The sequence below is a fragment of the Rhineura floridana genome, chromosome 2 (assembly GCF_030035675.1).
Source record: "Rhineura floridana isolate rRhiFlo1 chromosome 2, rRhiFlo1.hap2, whole genome shotgun sequence".
In the NCBI taxonomy this organism is placed as follows: Eukaryota; Metazoa; Chordata; class Lepidosauria; order Squamata; family Rhineuridae; genus Rhineura; species Rhineura floridana.
Window position 1 is genome coordinate 128,514,153 of NC_084481.1, and position 15,266 is coordinate 128,529,418.

General features: G+C 44.2%; 1 protein-coding gene across 10 annotated transcripts in view; it reads right to left on the reverse strand.

Moving 5' to 3' along the window:
* The window catches only part of KIAA1549L (KIAA1549 like), a 305,265-nt gene that overhangs the window by 189,736 nt on the left and 100,263 nt on the right, over window positions 1–15,266 (reverse strand). For 9 of the 10 annotated variants that reach the window (XM_061610513.1, XM_061610520.1, XM_061610519.1 and 6 more), the window contains 2 exons: window positions 6,290–6,509; window positions 1,686–1,819 (listed from right to left, as the gene is read on the reverse strand). In XM_061610513.1, the coding sequence (XP_061466497.1) occupies window positions 1,686–1,819; window positions 6,290–6,509 (354 nt within the window). Of the gene's footprint in view, window positions 1–173; window positions 208–1,685; window positions 1,820–6,289; window positions 6,510–15,266 lie in introns of all 10 variants that reach the window. The other variant, XM_061610517.1, reaches the window with a different exon arrangement.

The following is a 15,266-nucleotide window of genomic DNA, read 5'->3' on the forward strand; positions in this document are numbered from 1 at the left end:
ATTTCATGTAGGGGACTTCCATCAACACAAATTTCTGGTGCAGTGAGTTGAAGTGGAGAAAACGTGCCTATCTTCATACTAATGCCATTTCAAACAAGGTAATGCCATGCCCACACAGATCCCCAGATGCTTACAGAGCAGTTCAAATGCACGTGCATTCAATTTGCACTGACCTGCAGCAAATATCTAAGCAGACAAGGCCTCCATCTTTTTTGATGATCATAGGAAAAGCAAAAGAGCAAGGATTACTCTTCTTCATCTTTGTTATTTGAAAAAGTGCCTAAAATATACTAGGCACTGTACATAAATAAAAGTACACAGCTCCTTGCCCACATACTCACAATCTATGATAGATTTAGTGGAGTCAAATGGCAGATCTGTTCCCACTATGATACTAACAGGCAACTCAATGGTGAAATGGTACAAATGCACACTAAATAGCTTTTTAACTATGCTGCAGTATTTGAAAACTATTTTCTCCCCAACCCATTGCTGAGTCTTTTCTTGTTCAATCTAATTCAGAGTTCTGTTCCATTTATAACCTACCAACACACACCAGCCACACAGAGCAGCCTATCAGGGCCTTCATCAACCTCTTTTTTTTTTTTTTGCTGCTTGTGGGGAGGCAAGTGGTGCATATCAGAGCTTTGTGATATCCAAAAATTAATTTGGCCACTTACCTACCCTGCTATTACTTTCTACAGAGCTAAGCAACTTTAGGCAACCTCATGTAACTATCAGTTTCAGTCCAGATGAAATGGTCTATCAAACTGAAAAGCTGCTAGGGACATGTTGACATGGAACAGACATTTTGGATAAATGAACAACATTTTACTATTTTTCTTGATACAATTGCCATTAAGAATTACACAGTTAGAAGCAGGTTGTCATGCATACATCTCCTATTTCATCAATCGACATGCACTTATATTTGATTGGAGTCAATACATTTAATATATTACTTATTATTGGGCTTTTCAGCTTCTAGGAAAATGAAAAACTAGTATTTTTAATTTGAAGTAACACAATGTGAAATGGAATAGAGCAGAGCAAGTGCAGTGTAGTGGTTAGATTGTCAGCCTAGGGCCTGGGAGACCAGAGTTTAAATCCCCACTCAGCCAGGAAGTCCACTGGGTGACTTTGGGCCAGTCACACTCTCTCAGCCTAACATATCTCACAGGGTTGTTGTGAGGATAAAATATAGAGGGGGAGAAGCATGTATGCCATCTTGAGATCCATGGAAGAAAGGTAGGATATAAATGTAATAATATATTTTTTTTAAAAAATTCTATAAGGGTTGTATCCAAAGGAGTGTTAAGGAACATGTCCCACCAGAACAAGGTTTCCCATTTTGTACTTCCCCCATCATCATCCTCAAACACACTCCCTAGATCTGTTCTAGACATTCCCCCAACCATCCAGAGCAGTAGTTGTGTGCCATCCATAAAGTTAAGAATTTAGTATCAGGTTCTATAAAAAAACCTGTACAGATTATATAGATGTCAGGCTTTTTATGCAGCAATTATAACAGATGCAGTCATAAGAATCATGGACCTATTAAAAATAGCAAATATAAATATTGTCCTATTGGCCATTCAGTTATAATGATAACAATGTTAATAAGCATTGCAAAGAATTATAAGGGTAACTCATAGTAAGTGCCTAATAAAGTTAAAGACTTTTACCTGAACAGTTAACCTGCTGCTGGTGTTCAAGACTTTTCTCTCAGCATCCTGAAATGCTTTCTGCAATCTTTGTTCCATGGTCTGAACAAATCTGCATGACTGTATGTTGTCTGACTGACCCACAAATTGCAGTTCTAGATGAAAAATTGTCAAGTTAAACTATGGGGGCAAACGGAACACGGTCATGATCCAGATATCCACATACACAGGACCTTCCCATCCTTTGAGGTGCACCTTGAATTTTATAAGGCAAATACATCTATTATGTGCATACAGCCTTTCTCAAAGTTATCATCATAAAAGCATGGAGTGAAATGGATACAGAAACAGAAGGCATATATACTGGGCATATTCAGCCACACTTTGCTCTAATGTGAGAATCACACATTTACTGACACGAGCTTTCCCTTCACAGTTTATGGCAGTGATGGGGAAACTTCATCCTGTGGGCCTAATTGGGCACAGGTTCCGCGAGACTGTTTCCCAAACCATAACCACCTGCCCCACCCCTGACATCATATGTGACATCAAGTGAGGGACAGGTGGAGACATGGCTGCCAATGCATAATCAGAAGCCCTAAAGTGTGCTTCAGATTGGTGGTGAGTGCAAGCCTCCCTTGCCAATGCATAATCAGCCAACTGGGAATTTCATATGCAGCCGACCCCTGCAGAACGTGGATGCTGAACTAAGTGCCTTTCAATCATCTCATGGACTATATTGTAGAAATTGTCATTGTTTTTAGAGTTTGTATCTTTTGTATTATATCTCATTTTATCTTACTGTAGTCCACTTCAATAGCTTCTGGCTATGAAGCTGTTTATAAATCTGTAAAATAAATAAATAAATAAATATTTACATCATATACTGAGTATTAACTTCTTCTATTACTCTGTAAAATATATATAAATACCCCAGATTTACCAAAAATATCAGAAGACTCAACGCTAGTCAATCCCTCTGCCGTAAATCAACCCATTTTGCATTATAGACAGTAAACATCAGCTTAAAACATCTCCTGAACAAGCCCCATTGATATGAATTTGCACATACACAAGAGAAATTCCTAATGAATTGCTTTCATGACAAGTAACAAACAAAAGATCAAACTTTTTTTTTAGGGCTGCAATATTTCATTACTCATTAGTTTTAAGTTTAAAAATGTATGATCAACTAGAAAGATACTGAGATCAGGCAGTAGCAGAGCAATCCAGCTCAGGGGAAGTTTGCAGAAGTTGTGCTGATGCAAGAGAATCTGGCGTAAAGTTCTGCAGCATTCAGTTGCCATACAGGAGCTTCTGGATTGGCTCAACACTGGCTCAGTCAGGAGCTATGTGCAGGGACCAGAAAGTAAAAACCTACTCTATCAAATATCCCTACCAGAGAATGAATCCTTTCTATTGACTTCTACTGTATTTATTTTCTTAGACTGGCCTTTTTTCTGGCATAACTTGTTACGACATGTGCTCTTGGGAACCTGAGTGTGTGCATTTGCCACCCTCATGTCCCATGAAACACACCTCCTTGAGAGGAGGGGATCTTTTGCTAGGGATAAAACAAGCGCTTTGCCCTGAAACGTGCCTAAATGGTGTATATATTTAACCCAAGAAATGCAGGTCCAAACCAAAATAAAACAAAGCTTGATTTTATTGAGAGAAAGAGTAGGAAAGCATTACAGAATTACTTGGGTGCATGGCAGCATTAATCATTAATATCCTAACCCATTCATAATTTTAAACTAAAGAAATAATAATAATAATAATAATAATAATAATAATAATAATAATAATAATAATAATAATAATAATAATAATAATAAAAAAAATTAATTTCTGTGTCGCCTATCTGGCCAAATGCCACTCTAGGCGACGTACAAAACAGTTAAAACACAATGAGATAAAATACAATAATACAATAAAAAACAGTATGAGAATAATACAGCAGCAACAATATTAAAACAGGGTAGGAGGCATTTCTGTCACAGTAATTAACCCTCCCCAGAGATCCCAAAGGCCTGTTGAAAGAGCCAGGTCTTTAAGGCTTTACGGAATACATTTAGGGAAGAGGCGTGCCAGAGATCTTGTGGGAGGGAGTTTATTGTAATGGTAGAAGCATATGAAATTATTACTGTTTATCCTGTAATTCCACTGGGAATCACTGTAGATCAAGATTTAGTTCTTTATGCCCAGGAAGTGCACCAGTGGGCTATAATTAAGCATGCAAGATGGGTAACAATTAACATGAAAGGATGTCAACACCATAAGAATCTAGGATTTGTTTGTGAAGATGATAGTTTGGAATCCCATCAAGATTGCTTTTCTCTCAAAATGATTAATATATCTTATTGCTCTTTCATGCTAAGAAATGAATCAAGTTCAACTATTGTATATTCTGGACATGGGTGCGTGTGCCTTAGAACATTTTGTGATTATGTTGTTATTGATAAGTATTATATACAACCTATGCTAAGATATATCAATAGATGCTTTTGTGGTACTGAGGAAATAGTAGGATGTGATTTTTCATTTAAAGTCCCTGTATGGACCATCCAGAGAATATTAGTTAATCCAGATTTGTTTCAACACCTCAAACCCATTGCATTAGGTTACGGCCTAGCTGATCTCCAGAAGTTACTTTCTCATCCTATGTTACAGAAACAATTAGAAGCAGTTAAACAAATGGGAGAGCAAACTACACTCCAGATAACACATGATCGTCATGCAATCACTAATATCGCAGCTAAGATTAAAAAGACAGGGGAACACAGATGGTGGGATTCTCTCTTTGGCTGGGGAGAAGGCGCCACAGGAGGTTTAACCCTTATAATGCACCCCATTGTGGTGACTTTGATGTTTCAAATAATTCTGGTCTTCGTCTTAATGGCCCTTGTAATATGGATCCGATCCCAAATGGCACAGATATACCAGAGGGAAGTAAGCATTAGAGCCAAGGGCAAGACTAAAAAGTCTAAGGTGTGAAAAGACATCTGAATAAGTATATACAGATGCTTTCCAACGGGGGGAGATTGTTATGAGGCAGGGCCATGGAGCCTGCTAAACTACAATTCCCACCCCACACCCCACCTAATGGTATGGCTGGTTATGTTTTCCCACAAGGTTTTGTGCGAAGAGTAACAAGGGCAGAAATTAAGATACAAAACTAAAGCTACAGCATAAATGTTCTGCATAATTGTTATTTTGTCCTTTGGCAAATTTCCCTCACCCACAGTGAATCCCATTGTTTGTTAGGAGCCTTAGTTTTCAGGGTCAGTTAGAGATACACACACACATACACAACATCACCAGACTTTCATACCCTCCTTGGCAGGAGGGGGAGAGAGGAAAAAGTATTTTAAAACCGAGGCTTGAAGGTAGAAAAGGAAGAGAGGAAGAAAGAGGAAGGGGGGCTGAGGAACATCAGAGCTCCGACACACGTGTACTACACTCTCAAGGAACGCATCAAGGACTGCAGGGACAGAACCGGGGAGACTCTGGGTCTCGGTGCAAAACCTCGAGACCAAGAGATTCCTTCCTGGTTTTGGATCAGAGCTCTTCCACATAGCTTCAGCTGTATTCAACCGTCCACTCCGGGCATACGATAGGTAATCTCTCTCACCTTTCACCTCTTATAGTAATAGGGTCCTTTGATTTCTTTAGTTTAAAGTTATGAATGGGTTAGGATATTAATGATTAATGCTGCCATGCACCCAAGTAATTCTGTAATGCTTTCCTACTCTTTCTCTCAATAAAATCAAGCTTTGTTTTATTTTGGTTTGGACCTGCATTTCTTGGGTTAAATATATACACCATTTAGGCACGTTTCAGGGCAAAGCGCTTGTTTTATCCCTAGCAAAAGATCCCCTCCTCTCAAGGAGGTGTGTTTCATGGGACATGAGGGTGGCAAATGCACACACTCAGGTTCCCAAGAGCACATGTCGTAACAAACTTTTGCCTGAATTTGGACCTGCAGGAGTGCTCCAAACACAAGTTGGATGTGACCTAGGCCCCCTCACCTTGGCCCCGCTCTTGACACACCCATTTTTCTGAACTTATGCTGGCTTCACTTATGGCAGTCTCAGCTAAGCTGGCTAAGCCCCAGCTGAGCCAGGCTGACAGGTGTAGCCCAGGTGAGCTGGGATCCAGTCGGTTCAGCTGGAGATCTGCCACATCCAACTCCCCTCAGCCCAGCATAAATGCGAGTTGGATTATGCCCTAGATTTCTAAGAAATATATAATAATTTTTAATGGAGTAGTTTTTCATTCTTACACAGGAGGGAATGGTACTTCTCATAATAAATAAATAAATAAATAGAGATGGTGCCTACTTTAATACATATAAAAGCAAAGTGAGCTTTTTACTTCAGGCCTCTTGAATTAATGTATGTGTAAGTTTAAGCAAATTTTATTAATAATTAATTTCTTAAAGCTCATATGATAAATAAACTAAGATTTCTTTAATTAAGTGACAGCTTGAATTATTTTATCTTCATTGGATCCAAACAATACTTTTGCTGATATCACGACACTTACAGTAGGGATTTAAAAGAAACAGGGTTATGTAAATGAAATTTCTATCTCCAGTTCAAAGATGTGTACTCATGACTTGCCTGTTTTCAGCTGAAAGTGGTAAGCTGGCAGTGGATTCCACGGCAAGGCTAATACAGCAACAGAATGAAGATTTGGCACATGTTGTTTAATATCCAACGTGGCATTACTCACACCATATGCAATTAACATTTCGATAACCACAGCAGGTATAAAAGCCAGTCTCTCATGAGTTACATAGTAACCAATTGTCACATTGTTTGATTGTTCCAGAATTTCAATCTGGGGGGAAAAAAACACACACAGAGAGATAAACAGCATTCATCTGAATTTGACACATCTCTCTCAAGATTAATAATTTTTAAATCAGATTCCCTAGACAGAAGCTCGGAGAGAGCTGTATAAATGACTATGCTGCCAAGTGAAATATAAACCTACAGCATTTTAAGTCTTGCAAATCCTGATCCACAGAAGTAACTAATCACGCATACCAGGTATTTCTACTGATTCTCTGGACCACTAATATTTTTGAAATAATCTACACACAAACACACACACACACACACACAAGTTTAACATAAGTGTTCCTGTATAGAAAATGATGAGTAACTCAAAGTAATTGTTTAATTAATAGATCAGCAGAAAAACAAGTACAAAATCCAAAATCAATAGGCCCTACCACAAAACCTATGACCTCTAAATCTGTTTCCATCTGTTGCAATTTTCACTGATGCTGTCTTATACAGACCAACATCTTGAGCCTTGCGGTCATTTCTCATTTAGTTCACTAAATAATTTTAAAACATCTACGATCTCTTCTAAAAAAACTCCAAGCTATGTGGATTATGTTAGCGGTGGCCTGGCTTTGTATGTTATTTCTGTTCATGGGGTGCTATGTTAATGAAATTTGCATCAGCTGCTGTGCCTTGGCAGAATGAAACTTGCTATAACCACATACATAAAAGCTAGTTACTTGGTTCTATAGTTTACCCACATTCTAGCTGATCAAGAGACAGGACCCATGAACTTGCATTCCAGCACATGACAATATTTCTGCATGGAAAAGAAACAGAACCACAACCACCTTGCCCCATTTTCACACATACACACACTGCACTGCACATTTATCCAGGTCACCACTTCTGAAAAGTGGATGAGAGGCAGGAAGAAAAGGACTCAGATACATGGCCCACTCCCCACATCTGAAGCAGTGGTCTGTAGTTCCCAGGTTTGACCATTTCGCCCTTTTAAAAGATAGGTGTAACATTAGCCCTCGTCCAGTCATCCGGCACTTCACCTATCCTTCATGATTTCACAAAAATAATAGACAGTGGTTCCGAGAGTTCTTCAGCCAGTTCCTTCATTGCTCTAGGATGCAGTTCATCGGGCCCTGGAGATGTGAACTTATTCAAAGTAATAAGGTATTCTTTGACCATTTGTCTATCAATCTCAAGCTGCACTCTTGCCCCTTCAACTTCACATTTGCCAGGAGGATCATAGACTCTCTTTTGGAAGAAGACTAAGCCCAAGTAGGAACTGAGCCCTTCTGCCTTTTCTTTGTCATCTATTATTTTGCCAACCTCATTGAGTAGCTGAACCATCATTCATTTTATCTGTCTTTACTATGGATGTATCATATGGCACATGGTACATGTATGGATGTTGTTTGTTGCTTTGAGGATCCCTCGCTAACCTCAACTACTTCTCAGTTGTAGTCTTCCTGACACCATCCCTGCAATTCTGTACTAGCTGTCTGTTCTTTGCTTGGCCTTCCTTCCACTTCCTATATGTGTCCTTTTTTGTTTTCAGGTCATCTCTAAGCTTTCTGGGGTTTCTTTTCCTTGTTCAAATTGTTTGCAACTGTGCCTTTAGAATTTACTTTTTCAGAAACTCCTAGCCATCTTGGTCTCCTTTCTCACTAAGGTCACTTGACATGGGACCTTACTTATTGTTCTGAGTTTATTAAAATCAGTTTTCCAGAAATCCAGGGTGCACATATGACTACTCTCAGCTTTTGCCTCCTTTAAATCAAGAACTCAAGTATAACATGGCCACTTCCCCAGAGTTTCCCTAACTGCCACTTCATCCACTGAATCATCTCTATTGGTTAGAATCAAGTCAAGGAGAGCTGATCCTCTAGTTCCTTCCTCCCCTTCCTGTAGGAGAAAGTTATCAGCAATACAAGTCAAGAATTAGTAGAGGGGGCATGTTTCGCAGAATTTGTCTCCCAACAGATATTGAAGTAACTGAAGTTCCCCCATTACTACTTAATGCCTCCTTGAAATATTGGCAATTTGCTTTTCAAAAGTTTCATCCTCTTTGATTGGGTGGTCTGTAGTCCTTGCCCCATTTATTTTAATCCAGATACTGTTGGTGGAGCCACCAAGCTCATCTTCCTATTTCTTTGCAGGGGTATATATTTTTGACATATAGTGCGACTCCACCTCCCTTCCTATTCCTTCTGTTCTTTTTTAACATGTTATATTGTTCAGTTGCTGTATTCCAGTCATGGGAATCATCCCACCAAGTTTCAGTTATACCTGTCAAGTTGTATTTACCCTCCTGTATTAAGAGTTCAAGTTCATTCTGTTTGTTTCCCATACTCTGGACATTAGTATACAGACTTTGAAGATCATGTGATTTATGGTCTGGCTTCCTGCCTACATTTTTATGAAGACTATTATTGGCCCCATTACAGCTGTTCTCTCAGTTCCTGTTGCTGTGCATAAACCTTCCTCAATCGTTATCTCCAAGTTTACATCCCCCCTTAGGATCCAGTTGTTCTTTTATTGTTTTATGGTAAATATTTTAGGCATATTCATGCCACTAAACCTTAGATCATTAATACATACTGAATAAAGTCACTTAAGTGCTGCTGACCCTTCATCTAATAACTAAAATCTCTGTAGTATCCAACAGAGGAATATGTACAACAAATAAAATATTTCTTCATTTCTTTGTCTTGTACAGTGACCTACCCCTCTGCACTTACCTTGAATGGACAGTTACCTAATGTTCTTTCTCTGAGTGTGCATCTTCCAATTATGTCCTTCTAAACAGTAGCCCAACTGGTTTAAACTGGACAGATCATTTGAAAGGTATGCTTCAGAGTTTTTAGGGAGATGTAACTAGCTTCTTTGTCATTTTCTGGTTTACCGTCAAGCTGACTGACATGAGAGATGGGGTGGATATTATGACTGGGCCCAACTGTTGCGCTGCAGCCAACTCAGAAGGAACAGGAAGGGGGGAGGCATGAGTTTCAGGCGCCTCCGCAGCCAGAAGAAGCAGAGTTGGGGATTGTTGTGTCTGAGCAGGATCGTGAGGGAGGGGGGCAGCCTGCTCTCCAGCCAGTTCCCATGAGTAACGCCCTTTCCGAGGAGCCGAGCGCACCGCCCCCAGTTGATGCAGGGGACTTGTGGGGGGAAGCTTCAGAGACAGTGCCAGCTCCTCCTTTACCAAGCAGTTCCCAGGAGGACTCCAGTGTGGCACCGCCCCCTGACCTCGAGCCCGTTGCTCGGGAGCAGGTGTCTTCAGATGAGCCATTGGATGCGCGTTCCCGTCGCCGCGAGAAACGGACAGGGCAAAGACAGGAATTACGAAGGAGTCAGAGATTACGTTCAAAAACATTTCCTATATAAGCCTGCCGCTCCCAGTGGGCGGTCGTTGAGTCAACTTCCTTCACACGCTGCAGAGCATGTCTAGAGTATAGTTAGGGACTCTAGTGAGTTAGCGTAGGGTTTCCTATGAAGCGCAATGCCTTTGATGTATCCATTACTCTAATAAAATGAGATTTACTTGCACACACACTCCAGCCTCATTCTTTCGGCTCTGGATGGGACAGTTTGACTCAACCACCATCCCTACTCGAACCTGTTCCCATGGCGGATGACATGGAGCAGAACAGAGCAAGAGGGGGAGTACCTATCACCATGGAAGCTTTGTATGCCGAGATCCAGAACCTCCAAGTGACTACGCAAGCCCTACAAGCCGAGAACCAAAACCTCAGAGCCGCAACGCAAGCCTTGCAAGTGGATAACCAGAATCTCCATGCCTTGGTTGCCCAAGTTCAGGCTGCGCCCCCCGGGACGGCAGCCCCTGTGAAGTCTCCAGTGGGGCTCCCCGTGCGATACAGGGGCCAGAGTGAACAGTTTGCCACATTTCTAGCCCAATGTGAGTTATACATTCAAGTGCGCAGAGCTGAGTTCCCAACTGATGGCGCGAAGGTGGCGTTCATCATCAGTTTATTGGAAGGGGAAGTGGCAAAATGGGCCACCCAATGACCAGATATTGCGCCAGTTTGACGCCTTCAAGAATGCGATGGGGGACATGTTCCGAGACCCCCAGAGGAAGGAGACGGTTGCCCGCCAGTTAGGGGCCCTGAGACAGGGAAGGGGGTCTGCAGGGCAATACACAAATGCTTTTTGTGTTTTGTCTCAGGAGACGGAGTACAATGACCCAGCCTTGATGTACTTCTACAGAAATGGACTGAGTCCAGAAGTGTTGGATGAACTGGCGCGCTCCACACACCCCGACTCACTGAGGGGTTTGATTCAACTGAGTTTGCAGATAGCCGCTTAGAAGGAAGAAAGTTGGAGCGAAGAATGGAGCCTTCACAGAGTCAAGTTGCTGCTCCGCTGCCCCGTGCGCGCCCCGTGTCCAATCCTGGCATCCCTACTGTCTCGGGAGAGGAGCCCATGCAGATTGGGGGGCTAGACCGCAACTGACAGAGGAGGAGAGGGAAAGACGCTGGAGGGAAGGACTGTGTCTCTATTGCGGAAAGTCTGCACACCTCGCCAGAAATTGTGCAGCCAAACCCGGAAGATCCCAGCCGCCGGAAAACTTCACATCCCAGCTCTCGTAGAGGCTAGAGAGTTGGGGGGTGCTACAGACACTGAGCCTCCGTTACGACCCCTTCCCTCCCAAGGGGCCCTTCTGTTGCCCATTCGCATCACCCTATCCTCAGGCAAGAGCTTCTCTGGGCATCGGGAAGACCTGTCATTCTATGTGGCATCATTGCCACATTTCCCGGTGGTGTTGGGTATGCCTTGGCTGGTTAGGCACAACCCCACAATCTTTTGGGATGAAACTGTGGTGGTTTTTACCTCCAAGTACTGCCATCAACATTGCCAGCCTGAAGAGGAGCCACAGGTGTTGGCAGGGGCACCTCCCCCAAGGGAGATAACTTTGCCCACCAAGTATGGGAGTTTTCGGGACATCTTCGATAAAAAGGAAGCGGAGCAACTCCCTCCTCACCGGTCCTATGATTGTGCCATTGATTTGGTGCCTGGGGCACGCATCCCCACCAGATGGATCTACTCTCTATCTGAACCAGAGTTGGCAGCGTTAAGGGAGTTTCTGGACGCCAATTTGAAGAAAGGCTTCATTCGCCCTTCACAGTCCCCAGCTGGTGCACCCCTGCTGTTTGTGAAGAAAAAAGGGGGGGAGCTCCGTCCCTGTAATGATTATCGAGCCCTAAACCAGCTCACTATCCCCAATAGTTACCCGCTGCCGCTCATTAGGGAAATGTTGGAGAGGTTGCGTTCCGCCAAAATTTTCACGAAACTGGACTTGAGAGGAGCTTACAACTTGGTGAGGATTAAGGCAGGTCATGAATGGAAGACTGCGTTTGAGACCCGTTACGGTCAGTTTGAGTATTTGGTGATGCCATACGGGTTGTCGGGAGCACCTGGAGTCTTCCAAAAGTTTATGAATGACATCTTTCGAGACTTTGTGGACCGCTTTATGATAGTGTATTTGGATGATATCCTGATTTATTCGAATACTCCTAAGGAACACAACTCGCATGTGCGTGCAGTGCTGCAGAAGTTACGGGAACACCGTCTTTACGCGAAGCTGGAAAAGTGTGGGTTTGACCTAACCACGTTGGACTTTCTGGGGTATCGGATCTCTCCAGTAGGAGTAGAAATGGACCCAGAAAAAGTTCGTTGTGTACTCACGTGGCAACCCCCAAGTCCAAGAAGGATTTGCAATGCTTCTTGGGCTTTGCGAATTACTACCATCGTTTCATAGCCAACTACTCCCATCAGACCGCACCGCTCACGGATTGCCTGAAGGGCTCAGGACCTTTCCAATGGACAGAAGCTGCACAAGAGGCTTTCGAGAGCCTGAAGCGAAGGTTTGCTACTGAACCCATACTACAGCATGCCGACCCGGCGCTCCCTTTTGTGGTAGAGACGGATGCGTCGGACGTCGCGATCGGAGGGGTTCTTTTGCAACCGGCCCAGAAAGGGGGAGAACTGATGCCTTGTGCCTACTTTTCCAGAAAGTTAACCAACTCTGAACAAAACTACACTGTGTGGGAAAAGGAGCTATTAGCCATTAGAGATGCCTTTGAAGCCTGGAGACACCATCTGGAAGGGGCGCAGCATGAAATTGAGGTGCACACGGACCATCGTAATCTAGAGAGTCTTCATACCGCCCATAAACTCAATCAGAGGCAAGTGCGCTGGGCTCAGTCCTTCGCACGGTTCCATTTCAAAATTCATTATATCTCCCAAGCACAGAATAAGCGGGCTGATGCCCTCTCAAGGAAGCCAGAATTTCTGAGGGATCCCACCCCAAGACTGTTACAGTACATAATCCCTCCCGAGCGGGGAGTAGTAGGGGCCTGCCAAGATTCTTGGGAAGTTAAGTGCGTGAAGCGCAACAACAGGACCCTTTCGTGCAGGAGCAGCGGGTTGAAGAGGGCGCGTCACCCCAGGCAGAACAGAAGGACCTTATATGGAAGGATGGCATACTGCACCATCAGGAAGCTGTTTATGTGCCCCCCGGAGAACTGCGAGTGAGGGTACTATGTCAGTGCCATGACGCCCCCACGGCAGGCCACTTTGGGGTTTTTAAGACCATTCAAGCTGTCACTCGGGAGTTCTGGTGGCCCAAGGTGAAGAAGGACGTACAGCATTATGTTCGCTCTTGCCCCACTTGCATGAGGGCTAAACATGCCACTGGGAAGCCACCGGGGCTACTGGAACCCCTTCCTACTCCAGGAGGACCTTGGCGAATGATTACTATGGATTTTATAACAGACCTTCCACCTTTGCAGGGGGAAACCACAGTTTTGGTGGTCGTTGATGCCTTCTCGAAAATGGCTCACTTCATACCGTGTGCAGGGCTCCCAAGCGCTCAAGACACTGCCAAGTTGTACGTGCAAAATGTGTATCGGCTGCACGGTCTGCCAGACAGCCTGGTTTCCGATCGGAGCACACAATTCACCTCGCGTTTTTGGCAAGAGTTGTGGAAGTTGCTGCAAAGTGAGCTGAGACTGTCGTCTGCCCATCATCCCCAAACAGATGGGCAGTCCGAGAGGGTCAACGCAGTGTTGCAACAATGTTTACGTTGTTTTGTGGGGTATCAGCAGGACAACTGGATGTCCCACCTGCATTTAGCAGAATTTGCCTATAATAATGCTGCGCATTCGCACACGCAACAGACTCCTTTCTTTGCCAATTTTGGCTACCACCCCCGAGCCTTCCCTGCCCCAAAAGACAGTCTCTCAGTCCCAGCTGCTGAGGATTACTTGCAGGAACTTCACGCTATGCAACAGCTACTCCAAGAGCAACTAGAACAGGCCAAAGCGGATTACAAACGCGCAGCTGACCAGCATCGGAGAGAGGGGGACCTCATATGAGTGGGAGACCAGGTCTGGATCTCTACACGTTTCCTAGCTATGCCTGGCCGGTGTCGTAAACTGCAGGATCGGCGTGTAGGGCCCTTTGAGGTGGAGGCTCAGATTAACCCCGTGGCTTACAGACTAAAATTGCCGCCCACCTTCAAGATGCACCCAGTCTTCCACAGGGCATTGTTGACCAAGGACGCTGCCCCCGACCCTCACCGTCAGCGAGTGGAGCCCGCACCGCCGTTGTGGGTAGAGGGGGAGGAGAAATACGAAGTAGAACAGATTTTGGACTCACAAAAACGCTGAGGGCGTCTTCAGTACCTGATTCATTGGAAGGGGTACGATCCAACTGAACGTTCCTGGGAAACAGAGGAGAATGTGCACGCTCCGACTTTGGTGAGAGAATTCCATGAGGCTTATCCAGAGAAACCTAGACCTCAGGGGTGGGAAGGGTTAAAGCATGGAGGGGGCGATGATGTTGCACTGCAGCCAACTCAGAAGGGACAGGAAGGGGGGAGGCATGAGTTTCAGGCGCCTCTGCAGCCAGAAGAAGCAGAGTTGGGGATTGTTGTGTCTGAGCAGGATCGTGAGGGAGGGGGGCAGCCTGCTCTCCAGCCAGTTCCCACGAGTAACGCCCTTTCCGAGGAGCCGAGCACACCGCCCCCAGTTAATGCAGAGGACTTGTGGGGGGAAGCTTCAGAGACAGTGCCAGCTCCTCCTTTACCAAGCAGTTCCCAGGAGGATTCCGGTGTGGCACCGCCCCCTGACCTCGAGCCCGTTGCTCGGGAGCAGGTGTCTTCAGATGAGCCGTTGGATGCGCGTTCCCGTCGCCGCGAGAAACGGACAGGGCAAAGACAGGAATTACGAAGGAGTCAGAGATTACGTTCAAAAACATTTCCTATATAAGCCTGCCGCTCCCAGTGGGGGGTCGTTGAGTCAACTTCCTTCACACGCTGCAGAGCATGTCTAGAGTATAGTTAGGGACTCTAGTGAGTTAGCGTAGGGTTTCCTATGAAGTGCAATGCCTTTGATGTATCCATTACTCTAATAAAACGAGATTTACTTGCACACACACTCCAGCCTCATTCTTTCGGCTCTGGACGGGACACCAACAACCATCAGTCTCAAAAAAGAGGCTGGCTTTTACTGCTCTCAAATTTCCACAAATATGTGAGGCTTTCACTGTCCTGGAAACATCTGATCAGGAGTTCAAAGATGCTCTTTCATGACCTGCTTTTCATTTTTCTCCTCCCTCCCATCATAAAATATTTCTTTAATGCTTTGATATTTTGCTTCACATTTCCTTTTAAAGACAATTCTCTGAAATTTCTCACTAAAACATTTCCCCATGTGCTAACACAGCATAGCTAAGCTCCATTTTGGTTTCTAAGATAGCTCAGAAG